Source organism: Tripterygium wilfordii, chromosome 21 (assembly GCF_013401445.1).
Source record: "Tripterygium wilfordii isolate XIE 37 chromosome 21, ASM1340144v1, whole genome shotgun sequence".
NCBI lineage: Eukaryota > Viridiplantae > Streptophyta > Magnoliopsida > Celastrales > Celastraceae > Tripterygium > Tripterygium wilfordii.
Window position 1 is genome coordinate 15,517,710 of NC_052252.1, and position 24,761 is coordinate 15,542,470.

The 24,761-nt window shown below is 35.2% G+C and overlaps 4 protein-coding genes across 8 annotated transcripts; all 4 read left to right on the top strand.

The window, feature by feature from the left end:
* Window positions 1-70: 70 nt before the first annotated feature.
* LOC119988583 lies at window positions 71-5,257 on the top strand. Its single transcript, XM_038833665.1, has 4 exons — window positions 71-89; window positions 1,642-2,690; window positions 3,646-3,926; window positions 5,052-5,257. Exons 2-4 carry the CDS (start codon window positions 2,568-2,570, stop codon window positions 5,086-5,088), a joined length of 441 nt encoding a protein of 146 aa, XP_038689593.1. The 5' UTR covers window positions 71-89; window positions 1,642-2,567; the 3' UTR covers window positions 5,089-5,257.
* A 986-nt stretch (window positions 5,258-6,243) lies between these two features.
* Window positions 6,244-7,713, top strand: LOC119989705. Of its 2 annotated transcripts, none has more exons than XM_038835381.1 (5): window positions 6,244-6,761; window positions 6,849-6,941; window positions 7,022-7,093; window positions 7,161-7,338; window positions 7,441-7,713. In XM_038835381.1, the coding sequence occupies exons 1-5, from the start codon at window positions 6,639-6,641 to the stop codon at window positions 7,497-7,499; spliced, it is 525 nt and encodes a 174-aa protein (XP_038691309.1). In that variant the 5' UTR covers window positions 6,244-6,638; the 3' UTR covers window positions 7,500-7,713. The 2 variants fall into 2 exon arrangements, with proteins under 2 accessions (XP_038691309.1, XP_038691308.1); XM_038835380.1 differs by having other exon boundaries at window positions 6,247-6,761; window positions 6,837-6,941.
* Window positions 7,714-14,443: 6,730 nt separating this feature from the next.
* Window positions 14,444-15,929, top strand: LOC119989995 (ribonuclease Y-like). Its single transcript, XM_038835794.1, has 3 exons — window positions 14,444-14,601; window positions 14,726-15,006; window positions 15,726-15,929. Exons 1-3 carry the CDS (start codon window positions 14,476-14,478, stop codon window positions 15,760-15,762), a joined length of 444 nt encoding a protein of 147 aa, XP_038691722.1. The 5' UTR covers window positions 14,444-14,475; the 3' UTR covers window positions 15,763-15,929.
* A 5,972-nt stretch (window positions 15,930-21,901) lies between these two features.
* Window positions 21,902-23,021, top strand: LOC119988477. Of its 4 annotated transcripts, XM_038833528.1 has the most exons (5): window positions 21,912-22,051; window positions 22,131-22,241; window positions 22,353-22,445; window positions 22,530-22,865; window positions 22,903-23,021. In XM_038833528.1, exons 2-4 carry the CDS (start codon window positions 22,167-22,169, stop codon window positions 22,830-22,832), a joined length of 471 nt encoding a protein of 156 aa, XP_038689456.1. In that variant the 5' UTR covers window positions 21,912-22,051; window positions 22,131-22,166; the 3' UTR covers window positions 22,833-22,865; window positions 22,903-23,021. The 4 variants fall into 4 exon arrangements, with proteins under 4 accessions (XP_038689455.1, XP_038689456.1, XP_038689454.1 ...); XM_038833527.1 differs by having other exon boundaries at window positions 21,902-22,051; window positions 22,137-22,241; window positions 22,530-22,994; XM_038833526.1 differs by having other exon boundaries at window positions 22,530-22,994.
* The last annotated feature ends 1,740 nt before the right edge of the window (window positions 23,022-24,761 follow it).

Sequence of the window (24,761 nt, forward strand, 5' to 3'; positions counted from 1 at the left end):
ATAAGTTGTTGGACGTACCTGGGATTAGGCAGTTTTCGGCCCTTTAACAAAAAGAGCCCCTCGCGGAACACGGATCTACATCTCAAAAGGTAATTCTCATGAAAGCTTGTTTGGCGTTTGGCGATTCATACTGTGTTCACTGTCAACGACTGATTCGATGATTCTTTTAAATTGGGAATCACACTTATGAGGGACGTGAATGAACATGTGATTGGACGGAATGTGCGCATCCATCAGTTGTTTCAGTAATTATGTTGGATTTCCCAAATTCTTTTGGTTTACACATTTCTATATGTATCCATCTCTATCTCTGTGCATATTAATAGACAGGCGTGTAGTATAACTTTGTCTTTCTTTGGCTATTATTGCCAGATTACTGGTTCGAGCAAACTTTGGTTGATTTGAGTATGCTAAGATAAAGGATGAGTTCACCCACACACCTTTTACATTTTTATTACCATGTTATTTTTTTTATATCATATTCTGAGAATGATATAGGGTTTTCTTTAGTTGTTCTGTATTGATTGATTGCTTGCTTTGATTTCTATTGCATCCCTACTTCTGTGCTTCATATGGAGAGCCCTTTTTCCCTATATCACTTGATGGCACTTTTTTTTTTTGGCAGATTCAGCTTCTCTTATATTTTTCTGTCGCACTTTGGCGTTTAAGCCCTATCAGATCACCTCATTAAACATTATCCACTATCTACGTTTACAGTGACAGGCCCCAAGTCCACATTACGCCACCCCTGCAGCACCCTTTACGTTGCTTTACACAATTTGTTTATTGGTAAAGGACTGAACGTCCATGCCGACAAATTTACTTTTTATTGGATCTTTTGTCAATAGCATGCCTATAGGTAAATGCTATTACATTTGATGGCCATTTCCCTAATAAATAAGGTTATTTGTAGTTTTGCTTCTCGTTGAGAACCTGTTTTGTACTCGGAGTTAGATCTAGTTGCGCCATGTTCGCTTTTAACATCTTCTGCCCTCAGATTTCTTTTTGTAAATATAACCATGATGATTATTTAATGTGCTGAAGATGTAATCTTATTGTGTTATTTCATTCATTTGTTATTGGTTATTGTTTATATGCCATTTTCTACGGGTTGTCCTTGAAATTTGAGTTTATTGTCTGGTTGATTACTTGGTTGAATACCTATTTTTTTTGAGTTCACTGGCTGCTTATACTTATGATGGTATGCTGCATTAGAATTGCCTCTATTTGACTGCAAAATCTGGGCCTTGCACAAAGGATTAGCTTTAGCCCTTCTTTTGACAAAATGATTACGTTTAGCTTGTCATAGCACAATGTCACTCATTTGCTGAATAAATCTGTTTCTTTCGCCCTGTTTCACCTTCTTTTATACAGGACATCTGTAGAATGACCTGTCTTTAACAACTGCCTCAGTTTGTCTTTTCAGACGTCCTCGGTTAAGTGTCTTTTACATTGATGAGCAAGTACATTAGCTGATTGTAAGATTATGTGTTGCTCCATTCACAGAGTCCTTTACGCTGGACTCTCTTAATATGTTTTCTTTTTGTCATTTTTTAAAAGATTGCCAAAGTTGCTTTGCACACTTGCCTAATAGAAGGTACCTGTATGAAATCTTGCTGATTGTATATTCTGCTTCTTTAGCTGCAATATCAAATTTTCCTGAGAAAGTGATAAGCCGCTAGCTATTATGTGGTTGTGCACCATGACATAGACTGCATCAACTATCAGCAGTTGCCACGCAGATCAAGATAAGCTACCTACCGGAGATTCAATTGCCATTTTGAATGTCATATAGAAGTTGCTCTCATTCTGTAGCACACATTTGCATGAGATATAGCTTTGTTGTTGAAGGAAGCTACCTGAAAGATTCTCTAGACTTCACTCTGAGGTGAGGTGATGTTTATGGGAAAAGCTTCCTTACCAGTTACCACTATTGATGTTTGAATTCTTGTTGCTTGGCATACTTGCTATTATATTTTGCAAGATCTTTGAAGAAGTTTGTTGTAAATTCGAATGAATTCTCCTTGGGATTGTCAAAGAATAATTGTATCCAACAAATCTGGTTCCTTCTACTTGGATTTCATGGTATGAAAACTGCAGAAGTGTATTCTGATTCTCTTCTCCAAATTCCATGTGACTCGGTCTGATAGTGTGTGGAAATTGACGAAGAGTTGGGTGGAAGTTGCCAAGAATTTTTAAGCGATTTCTACAAAATTGGAGAACAAATCCAGGAAATTTTGTTTGCAAAAGATGTACTTGGTCTATGAAACAATGAAACAACGACCATGATGGTCCCAGAAGAGTCGAATCGTAGCCAACTCCCGCAACCTCGCGCGACTTCGCTCGATTATTATCGTTAGACTTCCATGATTATGCCCCGTCTTTTAAGGAATCGTTTCCCGTCTTTTAAGGAATCGTTTCCATAAAAGACGGGGCATTGCTGTTACCTTAAAAGACGGGGAATAATCATGGAAGACGACCTTGACTTGGTCTGTATATATATAAACACACATATATGGCTTGTCTATAAAAGCAACTATAAAGCTGTGTATTTCTGATTAGCTCGGATGGCAGGTTTATTTTGTGAAATGCTAGGTAGGGAGGGAAATGGAATTGGAATTGCAAAGCAGAGGACTCCGCTGGTTCAATGCAAGAGACATTGTGGAGTAAGAAAGCACAAGAGACACTCGGTACTATTCTTTACAATATCTTAAGCTGTGTTATACTTTTAATACTCTTGTACTAGATTATGTTGTGCTTCATTTGCAATGTTTTAAAAATTGGATTTCGAATCGTACCAGTTGGGCCACCGGCAACCAGTTCAACCAGTTTGACTGGTTAACCGGTATGATTTAATTAATTAAAATTTTATAATTCATAATAAATTATTAAAATAACCTATAAATTATTTAAAAGAATAGAAAACTATTATAAATTAAAATCCATCCAAATAAAGTAATAAACACAATAATAACATTCTTATTCTCAAATTAAACATAATATTACCAAACTCAGTCTCAAATTAACAAACATCCTTATAAGAAAGTCCAACATAATCATATAAATTTTAAAGTCCAACATAACCATTTAAATTTCAATTAGGTTAAAATTTTACTCTTTTAGGTTTTTTTTTTATTTTTTATAACTTATTGGGCCTATTTGGTGCACAATATATGCTATTTTAATATTTATTTTAATCAATTATAACATTAAATGCATAATACCCATGCATGTAACTTACACAACAATTTTAACAGCATGTATGCTATCAATAAAAGTACAATCAAACACTATTAGCATATCAGGAATCATATCTGCTATCATTTTTTACCATCATATATACTACCACAATATATGCTAGTATATATGCTACTGTGGATATTGTCTACCAAACGGACCCTTATTTTTCATATTTTGTTTTTTTTTTGAAAAATTCTCAATTTTGAATTTTTTCAAACCGGACAATCGGTATTCATGTCGGAAACCGGCCAATTGAACTAGCATTTGACTGATATTTGACGAAATTGGCATTTCATCAATATATTATTAAATCATACCGGTGACCCCTCCGGTTTTCGGTTGGACCGGCCGTTTCAACTGGTATTTTAAAACATTGGTTTATGAGTTGGGAAATTTTGTGAGCAGACTAGGAAATTGAAGACGAAAATAAAAGCTATGATCGAGCGTCTGAGGGCGGAGATGATGGAGATTGGGGAGGAACAACGATGCATAAAAGAAGGGCAGAATCAAGTGAGGAAGAAGTACGAAGAGGTTGAGGCAGAGCGAGAGCATATCAAGAGGGAAACAGAAGTCATTGCGAAACAGAGTGCGAGCATCCAAGTGCGTCTAAATTTGATGTTCGGAATCTTGAAAGCAAGAGCACAAAATGATTTCGTTGGAGCAGCCCAACTTACTCAGTCACTACGGTTGGTTTGATTTCCTTCAACTTTCAGTCTCTCACTTTTTTACATTTCTGTGTATATATGTGTTTACATTTATGCATAAGTATCATTATGTTGTCAGGTTAGTAGGTTTAGTTCCTATATGAAACAAGATTGAGAGTTAACTCGAAACTGAAGATGTGGAGGCAAGCCTCAAAATCTAAAGGATTTAAATTAAGTAGAATTACAACAGAATATATGAAATGTAAATTTAATAAGAGCATACAAGGGAATGAAGAAACGATTAAATTCGATAGGAGAGAAGTAACGAAAAATTAAGGTTTCTAAATATCTTGGCTTGATTTTCTAAGATGATGAAGATATTAGTGAACTTGTAGTTAATAGAATTAAAAATGAGTGGATAAAGTGGAGGAGCACATCCAGGGTCTTATGCGATGAAAGGATTTCTTTATGGTTGAAAGAAAATTTCTATAGGTCGGCTATACGACCCGCGATTTTGTATGATTTTGAGTGTTAGATTTTTAAGAGGCAACATATCCAAAAAAATGCATGTAGTGGAAATGTGAATGCTTCAATAGATGTGTGGTCGCATGAGAAAAGATAGAATAATAAATGACATTATTAGATTTAAGACAGAAAATTAGATTATTAGCTCGAAGATATGAGTAGCTGCAATTGAAAATAAGTAGTGAAAAAAACTGTTTAAGATGGTATGCACACCTACAACGTAGAGATAATGGTATAGCGGTAAGTAGAATCGAGAGAATTTTTTATCGGAGAGAAAGACCTAAAAAAGCATGTCTTAAAGTAGTAAGAAAATATATGAAATCACTAGGAATTAATGTAAGTATGATCCTAAATATAAATGAATTGCGGAAGCGAATACATGTAGTGGATTCCCTTTGTTTTTATTTTACTTATAGAGTCATGTAGTCGACTCCAAGTTTATGAGATAAAGGCTCGGATGATAATTGTAAATTAAATATCATAATATACATACACTTTGTTTTATTAAATTTTTTTTTATGTCTTGTCGAGATAAACTAATGAAGTTGCATCCACAAATCCTCAGTTAATTACTTTGTATCAATTCAGTTGTCGTTAAAAACTGTGATGACAACATTAACACTTTTTCCTTTGTGTTTCCAGTGATTTAGTAAGGAAGCAGAATGAGCGAATGCAGTGACTACTGAGTGATGTTACAGTTAATAATCTGCACTACTTTTCACTTCATCATATCAAATTTTAAGTACTAATGTCATTTGGGTTGTTCTTGCACTCTTTCCATCAATATTATTGTAATCCCTATTCAAACAAGCTTTTTATGCTATCCCTACCATTTGTGTCTGTTGTGATTGCTGGTGTGAATGTTGATCTGCTTCCAAGTGTGAACGAGCCGAAAAGTTTGAATAATTATCTATCTTGCTAACAAGTTGATTAATTACCTTCATAAAACAAGTACATGAACAAGGTTGCTAAAGTTAAGCTGAAAGACACCAATATACTCAATTAGAAAGTGACTCTCAATCAGTTGGTCATGGGAACCAATTATTCCGGTTGTAAGCTAAGATATTCAGGAGAATGACAGTATGACACGATTCATGCCGTCATAATTAGAGTTTCATCTCCATTGTTATAATCATAAATATATATAAAAAAAAAAAAAAAAACTCAATCTAATATTTATTAGAGATCCACACCCCATACACATCAATTATATTATCCGTTTTGAATCTCAGTTCTCATGGATACATCCGATTACCCTTACGGGTTTGCTCCTCCGACAACCTAGCAAGTGGGTTAAGTTCAACTCACTAAAGCCTTAGGAAAAGTCCTAGTTGAATATAAGGGAGGGGCTTTATCAGATATGTACATCAGGAGGGGCTTTAACAATGTTGAAAGATGGTTTGTACCATGTTTTGGTAATTTTTTTGATAAGTGTTTGTTTTATAATACAGAAATATGCGTTCACTATTCTTTGGGTGTATACTGAGTAACCCTATAGATCCTACCAACAAATTGTTGGCATGAGTCATGTGTTGTAATATTTATGAGAATATACTTTATCCTATTTGAGTCGGTATCGGAGCTTGAAGATGTCTGTACAATGACCAGTCCTTAAACAGCTGCCTCAGTTTGTACCTTCGAACGTGGTCGTTTAAGTGTCTTTTCCATTGATGATGACTCGACAAAAGGCAAGATCTTTGAACATATTTGTTGTATATTCATATGAATTCTTCTTGGGATTCTCAATCCACCTTTATTTTCAATTATTATTTGTATCAGACAAATCTGAATCCTTCTACTTGGATTTCATGGTATGAAAACTGCAAAGTATATTCTGATTCTCTTCTCCAAACTCCATGTGACTTGGTCTGATGGGGGTGCTAAGTTACCACTGATTTGGAGACCGATCGTGCCCTGAAATCATGGGATCGTTAATTGGAATACTCTTGGCTCGTCCAATAGGCCTTTGCCACATGTCCCTCTTGGATTATTCCCTCACATTAACTAACCTACCAAGAATCTTTAAGTGATTTCTGCAAAATTGGAGGACAAATCCAAGACAAAAAGAAGATTTATCTCCAGCCAAATAATCAACATGGTCCGTGGTGGTTCTGGCGAGTCAAATCGAACCCATCTCGCGCGACTTCGCTCGATGATTACTGAAAGAAATACTACATCGACTTATATAAGCAAGCAACTACGAAGCTGTCTTACTTCTGACTAGATCTGATGGCAGGTTTCTTTCGGAAAATATTAGCTAGGGTGCGAAATGGAATTGGATTTGCAAAGCAGAGGACTCCGCTGGTTCAATGCAAGAGACACTGTGGAGTAAGAAAGCACAGGAGACACCAGGTAATCGTATACATTTTGTGTTGAAGTTCATGACTGAGTCTTCTGTTTTTGGAGACTGATTGCTTTGCTGCTTAGTGTACAAAACAGAGCAGAAGAAGAGCGAGTCTGAATCGCCCGGGAGTACTGGAGATGGCCGAAAAGAGTGCCCGCAGAGCCTCCTCTGAGAGTCTTAGTAGTGAAGTAAGTACATAGCGATGTTCAAATTCAGCTTCTATTGTTCAACTTCAAGTTCACTGATCCTTTTAATTTTTGCAAAACAGGAAATAAATGCGAATCTGAACCGATTGGATGCTGAAATTTCTGAAAGGAACCCTTCGATGAGGATTCTAAAGGTAATGAATGATTTGATTAGCACTCACAATCTCATCGATTGGTGATTTGGTTTGGTTTCAAAAACAGAAAACATGGGCGGCTCTAGAACGCCTAGAAAAGGGCAAGGAAAACCTGAAAGAACAAATTCGTACAAAGGCATGGGAGGAATACGTTGCTCGGAAGAGAGCAATGATTGAGGAGGAGAAAGAGGAGATAAGGTTCTTCAACGAGGTGGTTATTCCTCGTCTGGCCAACGTACTCCTTGGTTAGTTTCCTTGTGTGTTTCCCATGTCTGATTTATGTGTATGTTTGAGGATTTTTCGCATTTTTAATTTGTGTTGCTTTCTTTGGTCTGTCTTGTTATCAGACGATCAGATCGAGGAGGAGCCAGTTTTGCGCCCAGTTGAAGCTATAGAGCCAAATTAATGGTGGTTTTACTTATATATCGTGACGGCATAGAGGTTATAAAATAATGGGTGTTGTTGCAATAATACTCAATCACTGAATCTAAAGTTTTGTATAATTAAAGTAATTTATATTTGTTTTGTGCACAATGAATATTGAGATGTTTTGTTATGGGAAAGCAAATTCCGTTTTGGAGTTTAAGTTTGGCCAGAATTGTCACCTGCCAATCTCTCTACTCGGGCCCTCCAATCTATGGCTTCCTCTCTCACAGTTCTTTCTCCATTTTTGGTAAGATCTTACTACACATCTTTTAATTCTTGGACTCACCTGTTCTTAATCTCCTGTTTATTCCTTGATTTCTATGTTGTGCATCGTTCTATGGCTTCGAAATTAGATTTGATATTGTTGTAGGTATAATTCTGGCTTCTTCTATCTTTTTTTTCTTTTTCTTTTTTTTCCCTTTTCTTGGCAAAATTTGACGATATCATATTTTGCCGGGGTATATTATCGGTATAAGAGAGATTTGTTTGTGAGTTATGACAGAATGGGGAAAATCCTTTGTTAAAGGTGTAAAAGATTTAAAAGAAAATAGAATGTGTCGCAGAGATTTAAAAGAAAATCAATTGCACCAATTGATTTAAGGTGCAATTGGACACCGTAAAGACCTGCGAACCAGAGAAAAGGGTACGGGGATCGATTGAGTGTGGGGAAGGTGTTAGGCACCCCACAACTCCCGTTTGAAAACGGTTACCATAATTAATTTCATGGCTATCTTATGGATACTTGCTCTTTGCAAGATATAATTGTTAAAGTTTGAATTATTACTTTCAACACACTTATCAACTTATGATAGTGTTTGAAAAAAAAGCTTGGAATATCACTATCAATTTATGATGGTTTTTATTTGGAAATAGGTTTGAAATAACACTATTAACTTATGATAGTTTTGGGAAAAGATTTGTAAGAATACTATCAACTTATGACGGCATTAAAAAAAAGAATTGTAATATTACTAAAACTTATGATAGTTTTTATTTGGAGCCATACTACCAACTTTGGTAGATTTAATTTTAAACACCAACTTATGGTGTTAATGATAAAATGTCCTACCAACTTTTGGTATGTTTAATTTTAAACACCAACTTATGGTGTTAAATGATAAAATGTCCTACCAACTTTTGGTAGGTTTAATTTTAAACACCAACTTATGGTGTTAATGATAAAATGTCCTACCAACTTTTGGTAGGTTTAATTTTAGATACCAACTTATGGTTTATTTAATAAAATGCCCTACCAACTTTTGGTAGGTTTAATTTTAAATACCAACTTATGGCATAAATGATAAAATGACCTACCAACTTTTGGTAGGTTTAATTTTAAATACCAACTTATGGCATAAATGATAAAATGACCTACCAACTTTTGGTAGGTTTAATTTTAAATACCAACTTATGGCATAAATGATAAAATGACCTACCGGTATAAATGATTAAATGACCTACCAACTTTTGGTAGGTTTAATTTTAAATACCAACTTATGATATAAATGATTAAATGACCTACCAACTTTTGGTAGGTTTAATTTTAAATACCAACTTATGGTACAAATGATTATTTGAAAAAGTGTCATCTATCAATTTAACCTATTATTGCCAACTTATGGCAAATTCATAAATGAAATCAAATAAGGTCCATAATTCAAATAAAGGAAATCAACTTATGATTTCTTCAATTGAAATGACCTATATTCAATTTTAAGCCTATATATTCATAATCCACACTTGTACAAATAATAAATGTCGAAATTATACAAGTCGACATGAATAAGATAAATTACACAATATGGGGGGCCAAATATACACAAATTGCAATAAACCAAACAAAATCTTGAAATTGCTCAAGCCTCCATCAACTAGTCCAAATAATATCCAAGCCCGAGCCTCGTCCAACAAAACAAACATAAAGAGAGGGAAAAATAGAATACTCAAATGTAAATCAAGATTTAAATCGAGTCAAGACCACATTATGAGATTCACACGTATCCAAACCAAGAAAATCAAATCCAAATATGGTCTCTCCCGCTTTTTCCAACAAGAAATAGAAGAAAAAAAATGCAAAGAGAAAGGGCTCAACATATTAGTATCGAAAACACTCACAAGCATCACATATGTCCAAGGTGAATGCAAGAAACACCATGTCTATTCTTAGTCAACATCCGAGGATGCTAAAAATGAATCAAACATTGGAATCAAAGTGTCAATAGAGCAATACTTGAGTAAAAGATATGAGGGGTATGAAGCTTCTACCAAAAAAATCCAAAGAATCGGTTTTCCCCCTCTCTCCTTCTCTTCCTCTCTTCTTTTTTTGTTTTGCTTCACCAAAAGCCAAAGCCTCCTTCTTTCTTCTTTTCTCTCACGCCTCCTCTCTTCCTCTCTTCTTTTTTTTGTTTTGTTTCCTCCCCCAAAACCAAAGTCTCTTCTCCCCTCTTCTTATTCTTTTTCTTTCCTCAATTTGTGCCACATTTCTCTCTTTGTCTCCTTCTTTTTATTCTTTTTCTTTCCCCCAATTTGTGCCACATTTCTCTCTTTGTCTCCTTCTTTTCATTCTTTTTCTTTCCCCAATTTGTGCCACATTTCTCTCTTTGTCTCTTTCTTTTCATTCTTTTTATTTCCCCAATTTGTGCCACATTTCTCTCTTTGTCTCCTTCTTTTAATTCTTTTTTCTTTCCCCAATTTGTGTCACATTTCTCTCTTTGTCTCCCTCTTTTTATTCTTGGCTTTTTCTTTCTTATTTTTTACTTTTCCATTCTTCTAGCAAAAACAATAAAAAGATGTGACATTTTTTTTAAAACAATTCTCTTATTTTTAGATATTTTCTAAGATTTGATCTTATTGGGTCAAGATTTGAGTATTTAAGGATCCAAGAAAGGGATTATGAATATCTATGGGCTTGTAGGTCAAAGAAATGAGCTTTTGCATTTTTTGTGTTCTTTTTCTATTTTTTATTTTTCGGATCGGACGAAATCCGGTTACTACAGAATGTTTTGATTTACTTGAGTTGAGTCGAAAAGCTTGAGGGTTATAGTTTGAGCTGCTTTTTTGCAGATTTTTCGTGATGAATATCTTGGTTATTCTAGGTTTGGTTTAGGTTTTGTGGCTTGGCTTTGGCTTATCTGCAATGAGTGGATTCAATATGCTACTTATACATGTAAATAAACTGCAAATTTTTTAAACTTGACCTCCTGCATTAAGTAGAATCATATGTTGGATATTGACAATTAGTGGCCTAATAGGTAATCTCCTTTTTCTTTGCTTTCTCTGTATTTCAATAGTTTTAATAGTTTCTTTGCTGAAGAGTACAAGATTTTGGTTTTGTCATATAAATATATTGGTTGAGAAAAATATTAAGAAAAAGAAGAAGAAAAGGTTAAGGGAAGACATAGAAGTTTATTAGAAAATCCAGAGGGAGGAAAAGATAAAAAGGAATAATAAGGGGAGTAAGGAAGAGGTAAGATTTGAAAAAAAAAATAGAGAGAAAGAAAGGAAGAGAATAATAAGAAAGAGAGACATAGAAGTTACGGGAAGGGAGAGGGGCGCAATGGGGATGGAGAGAGATTGGATTAAAATAGAGAATGGAGAATAGGAAAAGAAGTGAAGGAAACAAGAAAAAGAGACATAGAAGGTGAGTGAAAAATTTATAGAGACGAAAAAAATATAAAGAAATAAAAGGGAGAGGGGAGAAGGGGAGAGAGAAATGAGAGGAGGGAAGGTAGGGTGAGTGATTCGATTGGAAAAAAAAGAAGAGAAGAGAAGAGAGGAAAAGAAGTGAAGGGAAGAACGAAAAAAGAGAGTAATTAAGTAGAAAATTTTATAGGGACAAGAAAAACATAGACGAACAAGAAAGGGAGGGTAGAGAGAAGAAGGAAGGGATCAAATGATAGAAAAGAGAAGGTAAAAGATGAAAAGGAGGAGAGGAAACAGAAAAGATAGACATAAAAGTTAACGTAGAAATTGAAATGAGATGGAAAAGAAGAAGAAGAAGAAGAAAGAAACTAATTGGAAGCGAGGGAAGATAATAGATGTTTTAAAGAAAAAACAGAAGAAAAGAGAGGAAAATAAGCAAATGTTTAAGAAAATAGCATGTTTTTCATTGATATGCAATATTTTCTGGTTATTATGTTGGTTTTGTCCCTTTAATTTTTCTAGCATATGCAATTTTTATGTGTATGTGCTTCGGCTTATTTTAAGCAACATTGATGCTATTTTCTTGCTGAATGTGCAGCTTTAATGTGTATAGTACTAATAGATGGTCAAAATATAATAGGGAAATGATAATGATTTGCCATTAGGGTACGAGGGTAATTAAAATATGCCAATTCACTTATGATTTCCTTGATTTATCGTGAAGTTAATATTGAAAATTGTAAAAAAAATTTGTTTGTTTTATAGAAATTGTGACTTATTCAAGTAGTCATAGGTACATGTGGTCATACTCATCATTATCAATCAATGTTTATGATTATTTACAGTGGTATTCAGAGATTCATATTCATTGAATTCTTTTATATGTGACCGCAAATATGATTATGTTTTTGCTTTTTATAGCTCATTCATTGTCAAAGTTTAGGATATTACGTACTATTTAAGAGCAAGCTTTGTCAAACTGGGAAAGCGGAAACACCCCCAATAACAACAAATTTTTTTGCCAAAGAAGATAAGGTAGAGAGTGAAACGGACAGAAGAATTAGTTGGGTAGTAAGTTGGCAGAATTAAAGGTCCTAGACTCCTAGTTTTTAACTAACAATTTTTTTTTAAGCCACCCTCATAAGCCTATGTCCTATAATTGTCTGATCCGTTTGGGATCACGAGCCCAGAATTTATCGTGTAGAATTGACTCCAATGTGATCTGTCTTGGACGAGTCCCTCTTAAAAAACAAAACAATTTTCAACCTAGATGACGATTCTGAGACAATTATTATTTGTTTGTTTAATAAAATTTTTGTTAGAGATATTATTTTGTGTTGTCAGTTGTTTTATGTTATGTTAGAATTAAGGATAGTTTAGTGTTCTCCCTTTTTTCCCGGCGACTCTCCTCTTAGCCCACTGCTGTCGTCGACACTCCCCTTGTCCCATTGTCGTCACAAGCGCCGCTGCTTCCTGTGCCCATGCTCTGTCGCACGTCACTGCTCTCAGCGCCGCACCCCTGCTCTGTAGAGCTCTAGCCCAGTTGTGCACCACCTGCTCCTCTCACACGTGTCGCGCACCAGCCTCGCGCAGTCCAGCAGCACCGCCGTTCCTCCCCAGGTTTCTCATCAGCTCTCGTTGTGATGGGATGAGGGGGCTCCGCAATTAGTTTCAAATTGTAGAGTCTACAATTGGAATCCAATGGCTTGAGAGATGTGCCACATCATTGGATACGAATTGTAGACTCTAACAAATTGCAGAACCATCAAATCTGTTGTGGTGATGGCGAATACAACAGATGACTGGCCCTCATTTGAAGGAAGCTGTAGTATTTTATGTGGAGAAATGAACTCCACATATCTTCACTACTTCCAAATGTGGCTCCACGCGTACACACTCTTCTAAAGTGTTCTCAAAACCAATAGAAGCATCTTCATCCTCAGCACAGTTGTCAGTCCCAGACTCTTGCTGGTCTGATTTCGACAGTGACCCTTGATGAATGATCTTGGATCTCTCATGTACTTTCTTGGTTTTGAAATTACTCATTCTGAGCGTAGCTTTCTGCTATCCCAACAGAAGTATCTTTCGACATCCTTAGTCGTACAGCTCTGTCAGACCCTCACAGTGCAGACACTCCTCTTGAGCTAGCTTCAACTATGCCGTCAAAGGACTTTGACATGAACTGTATCAACTATCAGGAGTTACCCGTTGTAACTAATGCTTCTATTTACTGCACAGATCAAGATGCAGTACCTACCGGAGATCCAATTGCAATTTTGAATGTTATATAGAAGTTGCTCTCATTCTGTAGCGAACATTTGCATGAGATATAGCTTTGTTGTTGAAGGAAGCTACCTGAAAGATTCTCCATACTTCACTCTCAGGTGAGGTGATGTTTATGGGAAATGCATCCTTACCACTATTAATGTTTGAATTCTTGTTGCTTGCTATTCTATCTTGCAATATCTTTATGTGTAGCCTACAAAAATGAACTTCTTTCTCGTAAATTTGTATGAATTCTCTATCGGGCTGTCAAATCAACCTTTTATTTTCAATTCTTATTTGTATCAAACAAATCTGAATCCTTATAATCCCCTCACGTGTGGATTGGACAACTCTAATGGCGCAACAAATAAGGTCAACATTTGGGCATAACAAATAAAAGTTTAAATTGCGAAAGCTAAATTGTGAACCAAAGACCTCCTACTCCTATACCATTCTAATGTTAATTGCTTTGTCATTCACCACAATAAATTAAACTTGTTGGTTTGTGACTTTTTCATAATGTATTCTAACAGATTTCATGGTATGAAAACTGCAAAGTATATGCTGATTCTCTTCTCCAAATTTCATGCATGGGGTGTGGTGTAAATTGACAAAGAGTTGGGCCGGGTGGATGGTTGGTTGTTAACCTACCAAGAAGTTTTCAGGCGATTTCTGCAAACTTGGCGGACAAATCCAGGAAAAAAAAATTGCAAAACATCTGGTTCCTTTATTAAACAACGGAAACAACCACCATGGGATCCCACACAGCTGTCCTTGGGGACCCCTGACGAGCAAAATCGCACCCAACCTAGCTCAACCTCGAGCGACTTCGCACGATTATAATTATAATGACTTGTTAAAGCTAGACTTGCATGATTTTGACTGTCTTTTACGCAAACGGTCGTTTCGGGTTAAACTTAAAGAAAGACTAACATTGACTCGCACAAAGACTAACATTCACTTGGTCTATATATATGTATATGCATATTGGGCTTGTCTATAAAAGCAACTAACAAGCTGTGTTATTTACATATTTCTGATTAGCTCGGATGGAAGGTTTATTTTGCAAAATGTCAGCTAGGGAGGGAAGTGAAATTGGAATTGCAAAGCAGAGCACTCCGCTGGTTCAATGCAAGAGACATTGTGGTGGAGTAAGAAAGCAAAGGAGACACTCGGTATTGATTACAATGTCTTAAGCTGTGTTATACTATTAATACTCTTGTACTAGATTATGTATCATCTACATTCTGCATTGGGGTTCTATGTGTTGTTGTATGAGTTTTGAAACTTTGTGAGCAGAATAGGAAATTGAAGAGGAAACTAAAAGCTGCGATCGAGCGTCTGAGGGCGGAGATGGTGGAGATTGGGGAGGAACAACGATGCATAAAAGAAGGGCAGAGTCAAGTGAGGAAGAAGTACGAGGAGATTGAGGCAGAGCGAGACCAACTCAAGAGGGAAGCAGATGTCATTGCGAAGCAAAGTGCGAGCATTCAAGTGCGTCTGAATCTGATGTTCGCTATCTCGAAAGCAAGGACACAAAATGATTCTGTTGTGGTAGCCCAACTTACACAATCACTACGGTTGGTTCGATTTCCTTTTTCTAACATTCTTTTACATTTCTGTGTATATATATGTTTATATTTATGCATAAGTATCACTATGTTGTCAGGTTATTAGGTTTAAAACAAGATTGAGAGTTAACTCGAAACATGAGATGTGGAGGCAAGCCTTAGAGTCTAAAAGATCTAAATTAAGTAGGACTATAACATAATATATGAATGTAAGTTTAGTAAGAGCATACAAGGGAACAAATAAACGATTAAATTCGATAGGTGAGAAGTAACAAAAAAAAAAAAAAAGATTTCAGATATCTTGCCTCAATTTTCTAAGATGAAGAAGATGTTAGTGAATATATAATTAATAGAAGTAAAAATGAGTGGATAAAGTGGAGGAGTGCATCCGGGGTCTTATGTGATCGAATGATTTCTTTAAGGTTGAAAGAAACTTTCTATAGGTCGGCTATACGACCGCGATGATGTATGATTTTGAGTCTTAGACTTTTAAGAGGTAGTGTATCCAAAAAATGCAAATGCTTCTTTAGATATGTAGTCGCACAAGAAAGATAGAATAATAAATGAGATTATTATATCTAAGATAAAAAAAAATTAGATTATTAACTCTAAGGTAGAAGTAATTGCATTGCATCCACAAATCCTCAGTTAATTACTTTGTTGAATCAAGTCAGTTGTCGTTAAAAACTGTGATTACACCATTAACACTTTTTCCTTTGTGTTTCCAGTGATTTATTAGTGAAGCAGAATGAGCCAATGCAGTGACTACTGAGTGATGTTACAGTTAATAATATGCACTACTTTTCAGTTGATTATATCAAATTTTAAGTACTAATGTCATTTGGGTTGTTCTTGCACTCTTTCCATCAAATATTATTGTAATCCCAATTCAAACAAGCTTTTAATGCTATCCCTATCATTTGTATCTGTTGAAAAAAAAAATCAATTATCTTATGTTATCTTACTGGTGCTGTTTTTAAAATTTTCATATCTAAATGTGTATTGAAAATATTAGTGGACATAAGCATTTTGATTGAAATTGTTAACATAGGTACTATATTTAATTACTCATGCACCATGAAAAAAAATTGCAGAAATTAATATCAATGAAATCGTTAACATGTGAATTTGCTGCTAATATTTATTAGATGTAGCCTCATCTCACACAAGCCCAAGTCACAATTCCTCCAAGCCCAGGCCCAGTGAAAATACATGAGAAAATTCATGCCCTCATAAGTGGATTTGCATATCCATTGTTAACTCATTGTAATAATTATAAAAAAAAAATTAAATATAGTATTGAAACATTGCTTATACCATGTCATGGTAAATTTCAGTAAATATTTAATGAAAATTTTCTCAATTTCTCATTTCTCATTGATTATAGCAAAAACAAAATGAAAAACAGAAGTATCACTCAATGCATAAAGACCTTGTACTTAGAATAAAAACATAACCAACACACAGTCCACACATGATATTTTAGAGATAGTGTGGACTTAATAAATGATATAATTTGTATTAATAAAATATCTATTAAATAGTATTAAGTATAAGACATAATAAATTTGAATACCTCTTCTCAAAAAAAAAGGAAATTGGAACACCTAATTGAGATATTCTTTATTGATAAGAGAGAATTAAAAAAAAAAAAAAGAGCAAAAACACACCTGCTGAGATTCAAACTAAGGCAAGACAAGCAATTATAGGTCCACTACTGCTATACCATAAGCACTTTTCTAAAATGACAGTAGACTATTACCTATATATGGTAGAAAATTTTCAAAATCCAGGGCAGGCACAAGCCCCCTGTACCCTCTGTAACTTCGCCCATGATTTTACTCATTTATTCCCATGTTGGACCAATAAAATATGATTTTTTCCAGGGGTATCAAATGGTCGGTTCGGTCGATGTTTTTTGATTTTTTGATATAAATTTAACCAACCGTTCGGTCGATTATTGACGATTTGATCGGTTTTTTGGATTTTCGATTGATTCTCACTAACATATATTTTATAATGATCGACAGATCGATCTGTTCGATTTGCATAATTTTTTTTTTTTTTACAACCCGACTTTTTGCTCATCCATGCCTCATTACAATGGTGGCAATTTATTTGCCCCATGTTGGCTTCAATTGAACCCACTATAACTACCAAACCAAAAGAAATCTAGCTTTGCTTTGTGGTCCATTGGCCCCACTACAATATATAGATAAAAAAAAAAAAAAGACAATAATAAATTTACACCAACACATATCATTTTCATTTACAGTTATCTCACCAAAATACATCTCCCCCCAAAAAATTTGGAGTCCCCAACATCAACTCACCATGGAAATGCTAAAAGGTATTGGGGAATAACCTGCTGAATGTCTTGATGGTGCATTCCGTACTCGGAACTGCGGTTCAGCAGATTTAACAGACTGCTTCACACAGAGTGGGCCAGCCTATCCGGATGTGGGCCACGCCTACCCCTAAGTCAACTAACAAGAGCCGGGCCGGCCCATGTGAGTCCAAAGCACAAGGCCGACATGCTTAGTAACCATGGGCCAGGTTAGGCGGCCTTACATCTGTACACCATCATCTCCACTACAGTGTACTACGTTAGTAGTCAGTAGACTCAGTACTGGAGTGGGAACCTCGACCCAGCCCGTGTAACAGGTAAGGGACTTCTGTGGAACATGTAGTGGGCTCTATATCCAAGACCATATTAATGATCGTATGCTCGCACAAAGTCTAGTAGGGTTGTTATGGTAGCGGTAAATTATCCGTGGGTATACCGTTACCAACACATTGGTTACCGAAAATCACACAATATTGGTATATCATTACCAATCCTTCGGTATGGTAAATTTACCGATGAATTCTATATCGGTAATGATAAGCCGAGTGCAAAATCGATAAATTTCCCGATTACCGACATAACATATATATTAATTTTAATCTTATTTAATTATGACCATTAGATTAATCCACTCTAATCTACACCATTGATGATTTTTAGGGTTATTCATTTATTCTCCTCACTCCTAACGAGTCACAAATCTCGTCTCTGGTCTCAACTCTCATATCTACAAAGCAGAACCTCACCTCCACAGCTCCACTATGGTCCTCGACTCCGCCAAGCTCCACCCTCTGCACGTGACTCTGGTCTTTGCGACTCAAGACGTGTGAATGGAGAAGTAGACATACTGCATTTGAACAATTTGAAAGCCGCCTTCAGTTTTAGTGGGAAATGGAGTATGTAGAGGAGGATTTCACTAGCCACAATCCACAACCCTGCTTCTTACTCATGTCGAACTTGGGATCAAACAATTTGAAAGCCGCCTTCAATTCCACCCAATCTACAATCACTGAAGCTCTAGTTGTATTATGTACGCAAATAGAGACATATATTTTATCAATTTTTTTTCTTCCTGCAAGTGACAAGTAACACTTATTAGGTTTTAACAATTGATAAATTTACTAATTATCGATTCACCATTATCGATAGATGGTATACCGACTCTCCCGGTAACGGTAATGATTTCTTTTTTGAGTTACCGAAGTGATCGGTATGGTAACAATATTTTGTGTTCGATAACGATAACCGTTACCATAATAGCCCTAAAGTCTAGCATCTCCAACAAATGCAGCTCGATCAGTACGCACATTAGTAACCAATAAGAACCCCCCAATATTGGACACAAGGAAAAACTGTAGCTGGTAGATTGAACAAGTAGATAAATATACAAAACTGTCACTAAAAGGGAATCTCTCTCCGATACAAGGATCACATGAAAATCATTCCATCTGAAAAAGAAATAGCTACGGGCTTGCTTAATTGGCTCCAATTGGGCTGTTAACTTGCTCATCTACCATTTGAACTGTATGTTAGAGATAGCTCAAAATTATTTTGATTTATTGTTTTCCTTTGAAAATGCATGACTTTTTAACATATTTTTTTCATTTGAAAAAACATGTTTTAATTGGTTTGGAGGCAACTCTTCACATTGTAAAGACATATCCTTTTATAGTGTCATATATGAAGAATCACCATTGAAAAGACATGATAATTCATTGTAAAGACATATCTTATGTGAAGAGTCACCACAAACTCTATAAATAGAGTTATTCTGTAACCATTTACATCATCCAATTTATCCATCAACTTTCTCATATTCTTTTTTCATAAAAGTTTTCTTTTGTTCATCTATTGCTGTAGAAATAGAAAGACAAATATCTTTCTCTCTCTTAATTATTCTCAAAGTACTCTGACCTTCTACTATCATTGCACCAAGAAAAAGGTGATACATAGACCAAGCTTCAATGTATCTTGGAGGCAGATTTGTTGTAACCCAATGCAACCATTTGATGGGGACAAATAATGTTTTAAGGAAAGTGATTACGCGTTTTGAAACACCAATTTTGATACAAGATATTGTTGCAATTACTACACTCCCCCCATTTTCTCCAACACTGTAAGCATAACTAGACACGGCATCATTACCTAAAGTTTTGAAGCTCATAAGCATAATCTGTCGGGTCTTGAATCTTGACCATTATAAAGTCGTCAAGCCACCATTGGTGTGACTTCTTATTATCCTTGCTTCAAAGAGAAAGAAGCTAATGGCTCGTTTGGTTGGTTGTATTGCGATGGTAATACGATTTTCATTGCAAGTAATCAAATTGTGAGAATTGGATTACTAGGTAATCTTAAAAAGTTATTTGGTTGATAAAATGTAATTGTAATATGATATGTGATATTTTCCAAAATTTTCATGAAAAGTGAATAAATATAAATGAAAAATAGAGGTATATATAGCCCCCTTTTGGTTGATAATGTTTGTCTAACAATATATTGTACTTCAACCATATATTTTTCACATAAACCAAATGACATTTTTTGTCCCAAAGACCGAGATAATTTTTGAACCATATATTGCTCATTCTAAAATGGTACCATTTTGGACAATTTTAAGACCATTTTGGCACAATTACACATGTCTTTATCAATTTGTCCTCACATTATTAGGGTCCGTTTGATGTACAATTTTGTCAGTAGCATATATTGTAGATAATAAATAATTATAATAAATGGTATCATAAATGGTTACTGAAATGTTGTTGGTGTTTGGTTACACTTTTGCTAGAACAATATAAAGTCCTAATATTGTTGTGTAAATTACATCGAGGGACATAACTTTTTAAAGCAATATAATAGTGATAAAAATTATAAAATAAATTATAAACACTGCATAACTCATTAAAAAACATTTTAGTGTTTCAACTAGGGGAAGCAGCAGCAGATTAAAACCAGATTTATACCCACCTAAATGAAAGTCCAAGACAACCATAAGTACCAAAACCTCCAAATACTTGGGAAGTTGTATGTCCATAAAATATTTATTCGAATGTAAACAAATCCGGCATAAACAAATCCAGTATAAACAAATCCAGCATAAACAAATCTTATAAATCCAATCGTAATATTGACTACAAAAATCAAGCATAAACCAAAAAAAAAACCCAGAAATTCTATTTACCAATGGTTCTTGGCACAAACCCAGAAAAGAGAGCAAAACCCACAAGCCCTAAACCAAGAAAACAGAGAGAGACTGAATAACCTAGGGTTGAGGAGAAAATGAGGGGATTACCGATGTGTGAAGATTCGTCGCAAAAGCCAATTGATTCGCCTACTCCGTTGTCGATCGGCCGTAGGTCGAGACCGGAGAAGAAAATCACAGTCGAGATCGGAGAAGAAAATCGTAGCAGGTAGCAGCGAAGGGTTGTACAGCCATAGAGAAAAAATGTGTCGTGTGAATTACTGAGTACTTGATGGCAGAGGGTGTAATTTTATGGGTCCATTCAGGGTATTTACATTTACAATGAAGGAAATTGTCTCAATATTGTACAAAAGATCACAATTCCAGAAATAACAATTTATGATGTTGAAATTGCCTTGAAATTTGGACCCCGAAAATATTGTTTGTTTGTGCAATACAATAAATGGTTGAAATGCAATATATTATGCCTCATAATGGTGCACCAAACGCAGCCTTAATGATTTGACAATAATACCCTCATTTTCACCCTCTCCTTATCATTCTATCTTTCCTCTTTCCTCTTTGATCTTTTTTTTTTATATAAATAAAAAATAAATGAATGGTTACATAAAATAAATGGAAGCATTAAAAAAATATCTAGGTCAATAGAAATGGATTTTTGTTGACTCCTTGGACCTGTAATTGCCTCAAAAGGTCTAACATACCTGCATTATTTGAACTTTTACATAAAGAGTCACGAAGGGGAAAAATCATGACATGAAAGGAGGGGGGCATATGCTTTGCAGAGGCTTGGGATCCACTGTTAATAGGAATACCAGTAAAAATCTGGTATTTTGATTCCTTTTTTTTTTTTAAGTCTTTTCCAGTACCTGTAATCATATTACCATTACATTTTACAACAAATATGTATCAATCAGAGTAATGCGATAGGATTATCATTATCATTGCAACACCTGATAAACCAAACGGGTCCTGAATATAAATGTGATTGGGAATCTTCTATGCCATCTAATTATATATTCTTTTTTCCTTTTTAAGTGGTAGTCCAGAATTATGGAGTTTTTATTTTATTTTATTTACCAATATCAATGGTCATTTTGCTAAATAATTCATGAAATTGTTATATTGCTAATTAATTATTTATATTATGGATATTTGAAGGAAAAAAAAAACTCAGAATTAAGACGTTTCCTTTATGATACCATCAAAGTAGGGAAAATAAAGGAGGAACTAAATTGAAGAAGAATATTTTCTGGCCAAAGAGGGGTTCGGATGGAAGAGCCGCGGACCCACCTGCCACCGCGTTCTCGAGCGAGCCACGTCAAGAGCGCGCGAGAATTTTTCTTCGTTATTAAATATTATATTTGTTTTCAATAGAAGTGTGAAAACGTAGAGTTCAGAGCTAAGCGTGTATAAGTAGAAGCACGTGGCCAGGGCCACACATCGCTCTGCCTCTCACGTTCTGAATTCTTATATCGGCACCGGAGTTCGAACGGAATTACAAGGTACGTTTCTAGCTTTGATTGTTACATCCATACATGTAATTAGTTGTCGATCTAAGTAACAAAATGTTTGCATTTGAAGAAGCAGGAGGAGAGTGGAGAACATCAACTTATTGGCATGTCAACGCCGGCGCAGACGGAGATTGCTAACAATACCCTAGGAAAGCGATCTTCGAAGAACGGGAACTTTAATGTATTTACTCCAAAATTGAGATCGAATTCATTTTTGTGTGTGTAAATTATATGACTGAGTGCTTTCGTTCACGATTCCTCTTATTGATTTGCTGCTTCGCGGACAAAACAGAGCATAAGAGCGAGCCTGAAGTGGCGGAGACTGGAGATGGCCAAAAAGAGGGCTAGCAGTCGCAGAGCCTCTTCCGAGAGTTGTAGTTTTGAAGTAATACTCAGATTTTCAAATTCAGCTTCTTTTGTTCAACTTTCACCGATTGATTTATTCTTCTATTTTTTTTTTGCAAAACAGGAAATAACCGCGGATCTGAACCGAATAGAGGCGGAAGTGGCAGAAAGAGGCTCATCGGAGAACACATCAGCGGATCTCCAACGCCTGGAACGGAGCAAGGCATACCTGAGAAAGCGAATGCATTCGGAGGCAGAGCATATAAAAAAGATGACGGAGGCGATGGACGAAATCGCAGAGGAGATTGCTGGGAAGAGAGGAGTAATGAACAGGGGTTTAATCCTCTTCTGGCCGGCTTGTCCTTGGTTTCTCTTGTTATCAGTCATCTTCTTATCAGTCATCGGATTCAAGATATATATCAGTTAGAGGATGAGGCAGTTTCTTTGCCGCCAATTGTAGATATAGAGCCGAATTAAGAGCGTTCTTTTTAAATCAATCAGTGATTGGATTGGGATTGACCCCCTTCTTAACAACCCAACTTGCTAATGAATATTACTATGAGAAAGCAAAATCTCAGTTTCAGTTAAATTCGACACAACCAGTTTGTTTGATTGTTGGAGAGTTGAGCTTGGATAAACAAGAGTGAGGACTAATGAGGGCTTAAGAATAAAGCGTAAAGATATTATCTTCTAAATCAATCCATAATCAAGCATTAAATTTGAAAGTTTAATTTACACCACAAGGATCCAAACTGAAGGTCAAAAAAAGGCCCTTATCTTTTGACTAATAAACTAATGTGTAGGTGTCAACACCACATAGGCACACTTGTTAGAAGAACACTAATAGTAAAAGCTGGAACAATTGTGGTAAAAAGGACATTCAGTGATTGGACAATAACAGTATCAAAATGTATCACAATTGTGGTAAAAACCCACCGCGCCCTTTATTGATGAGTTCATAATTTGGTTGTCGACCCTAAACTCAATAAAAAAAAATTGAAAGAAAAAAAGAGTTTTCATAGTTTGACGTGAGAGAATTAGCAAATGAAAATCAATTTTAAATAAAAGTTCCGTATAATTACAGTAATGCAAATAGGGGTTTTGATGTTTTTTTCATTATATAATTTTATTTTATTATCTTTTTGTCTATTGCGGTTGGTCCTTATATGTTAATTGTAACTAGACACAACGCTACAAGAGTGAGGGGCTTATCCAAGGCTAGCGTGGATGATGCAACAAAATAAATCCAAAAGACAAAACTACTTTGACATAGTCAGAGAGAGAAACAAAAGGAAAAGAATATAAAAGAGAAACTGACATAGAAAAAAGAAGGAAAGCGAAATCTAAGGAGAGAGAGAGAGAGAGAGAGAGAGAGAGAGAGAGAGAGAGAGAGAGAGAGAAGAACAGCAATCCAATCTTAGTGGGAGACAGCGTGATTTGCTTTTGTTTTTCATCACTTCTCAGGCAGGAATCTTTAAAAACCCAAAGCATCCCCCAATCAATTAAACAAAATTAAAATTCAGTAGCATTACATGAAGACATTACTACTTTTTTTTTCATTTTAAAAATGAGTAAATGAGACTATACATTATTTATACAAGTTTTGGATTAATTTTTTAAAATTTAAAAAAAAAACAGAGAGATAAAATTTAATGCACATACATAAAAGCTCATAAAAAGGTATATATATATTTCTTTCAATAAAAAAACAATACATGCACTTCTTTTTTATGAAAAGAATATACAGAAATTAAATTGAAAAGATAAACCTTTTTAATGATCTTTTTGCTTTCTTTGTTACCTATATATAAGGGAATATATTGATAATCTGTGCCACAAATATACTTGTTAAGGACTCACTACATCATATTATATCATGTCATGTGTGATGAACACTTTCTCACCTAATTCTTAAAAAAAATTTATTTTTTTCAGATTCAAATATACTTATTTTCATCCTTCGGCTAAATTAATAGAGGAGAGCAAAATGATGCTCATGCAGATGCAGGTAAACATGCTAATGAATCATAATCGTATTCTATATATAAAACGGAGAGCACAAGAATGCTTTACCGTGATTTTCTGATAACACGTAGGATAATCTCGGACGAAAAACAAAATCTAAGAAAAAATTACTCGCACGCGTTAAATTAATTAGCTGAATTAATTATAAACATCCCTCTCTCCACCCCACCTCCCTGACTATTGTCATTCCTCATCCGCAAATTAATTGGGGAAGCGATTGCACGCCATGAATTGAAGATTTATAACAGTTGGTATCTCAGAGGAAGTTTCCTTGCATGCCAAGAATGACACTTGGGATCTCGAAAGAAGACATCCCCTCACTCTGATTGCA

Excerpts from the sequence above, each read along its gene's own strand:
- LOC119988583 (XM_038833665.1), top strand. The coding sequence starts at position 2,568 with ATGGCAGGTTTATTTTGTGAAATGCTAGGTAGGGAGGGAAATGGAATT. Across the intron at positions 2,691-3,645 it reads GAAAGCACAAGAGACACTCG|ACTAGGAAATTGAAGACGAA; the intron begins GTACTATTCTTT and ends TTTTGTGAGCAG. Across the intron at positions 3,927-5,051 it reads CAACTTACTCAGTCACTACG|TGATTTAGTAAGGAAGCAGA; the intron begins GTTGGTTTGATT and ends TTGTGTTTCCAG.
- LOC119989705 (XM_038835380.1), top strand. The coding sequence starts at position 6,639 with ATGGCAGGTTTCTTTCGGAAAATATTAGCTAGGGTGCGAAATGGAATT. Across the intron at positions 6,762-6,836 it reads GAAAGCACAGGAGACACCAG|TGTACAAAACAGAGCAGAAG; the intron begins GTAATCGTATAC and ends TTTGCTGCTTAG. Across the intron at positions 6,942-7,021 it reads CTGAGAGTCTTAGTAGTGAA|GAAATAAATGCGAATCTGAA; the intron begins GTAAGTACATAG and ends TTTGCAAAACAG.
- LOC119989995 (XM_038835794.1), top strand. The coding sequence starts at position 14,476 with ATGGAAGGTTTATTTTGCAAAATGTCAGCTAGGGAGGGAAGTGAAATT. Across the intron at positions 14,602-14,725 it reads GAAAGCAAAGGAGACACTCG|AATAGGAAATTGAAGAGGAA; the intron begins GTATTGATTACA and ends CTTTGTGAGCAG. Across the intron at positions 15,007-15,725 it reads CAACTTACACAATCACTACG|TGATTTATTAGTGAAGCAGA; the intron begins GTTGGTTCGATT and ends TTGTGTTTCCAG.
- LOC119988477 (XM_038833527.1), top strand. The coding sequence starts at position 22,167 with ATGTCAACGCCGGCGCAGACGGAGATTGCTAACAATACCCTAGGAAAG. Across the intron at positions 22,242-22,352 it reads CGAAGAACGGGAACTTTAAT|AGCATAAGAGCGAGCCTGAA; the intron begins GTATTTACTCCA and ends CGGACAAAACAG. Across the intron at positions 22,446-22,529 it reads CCGAGAGTTGTAGTTTTGAA|GAAATAACCGCGGATCTGAA; the intron begins GTAATACTCAGA and ends TTTGCAAAACAG.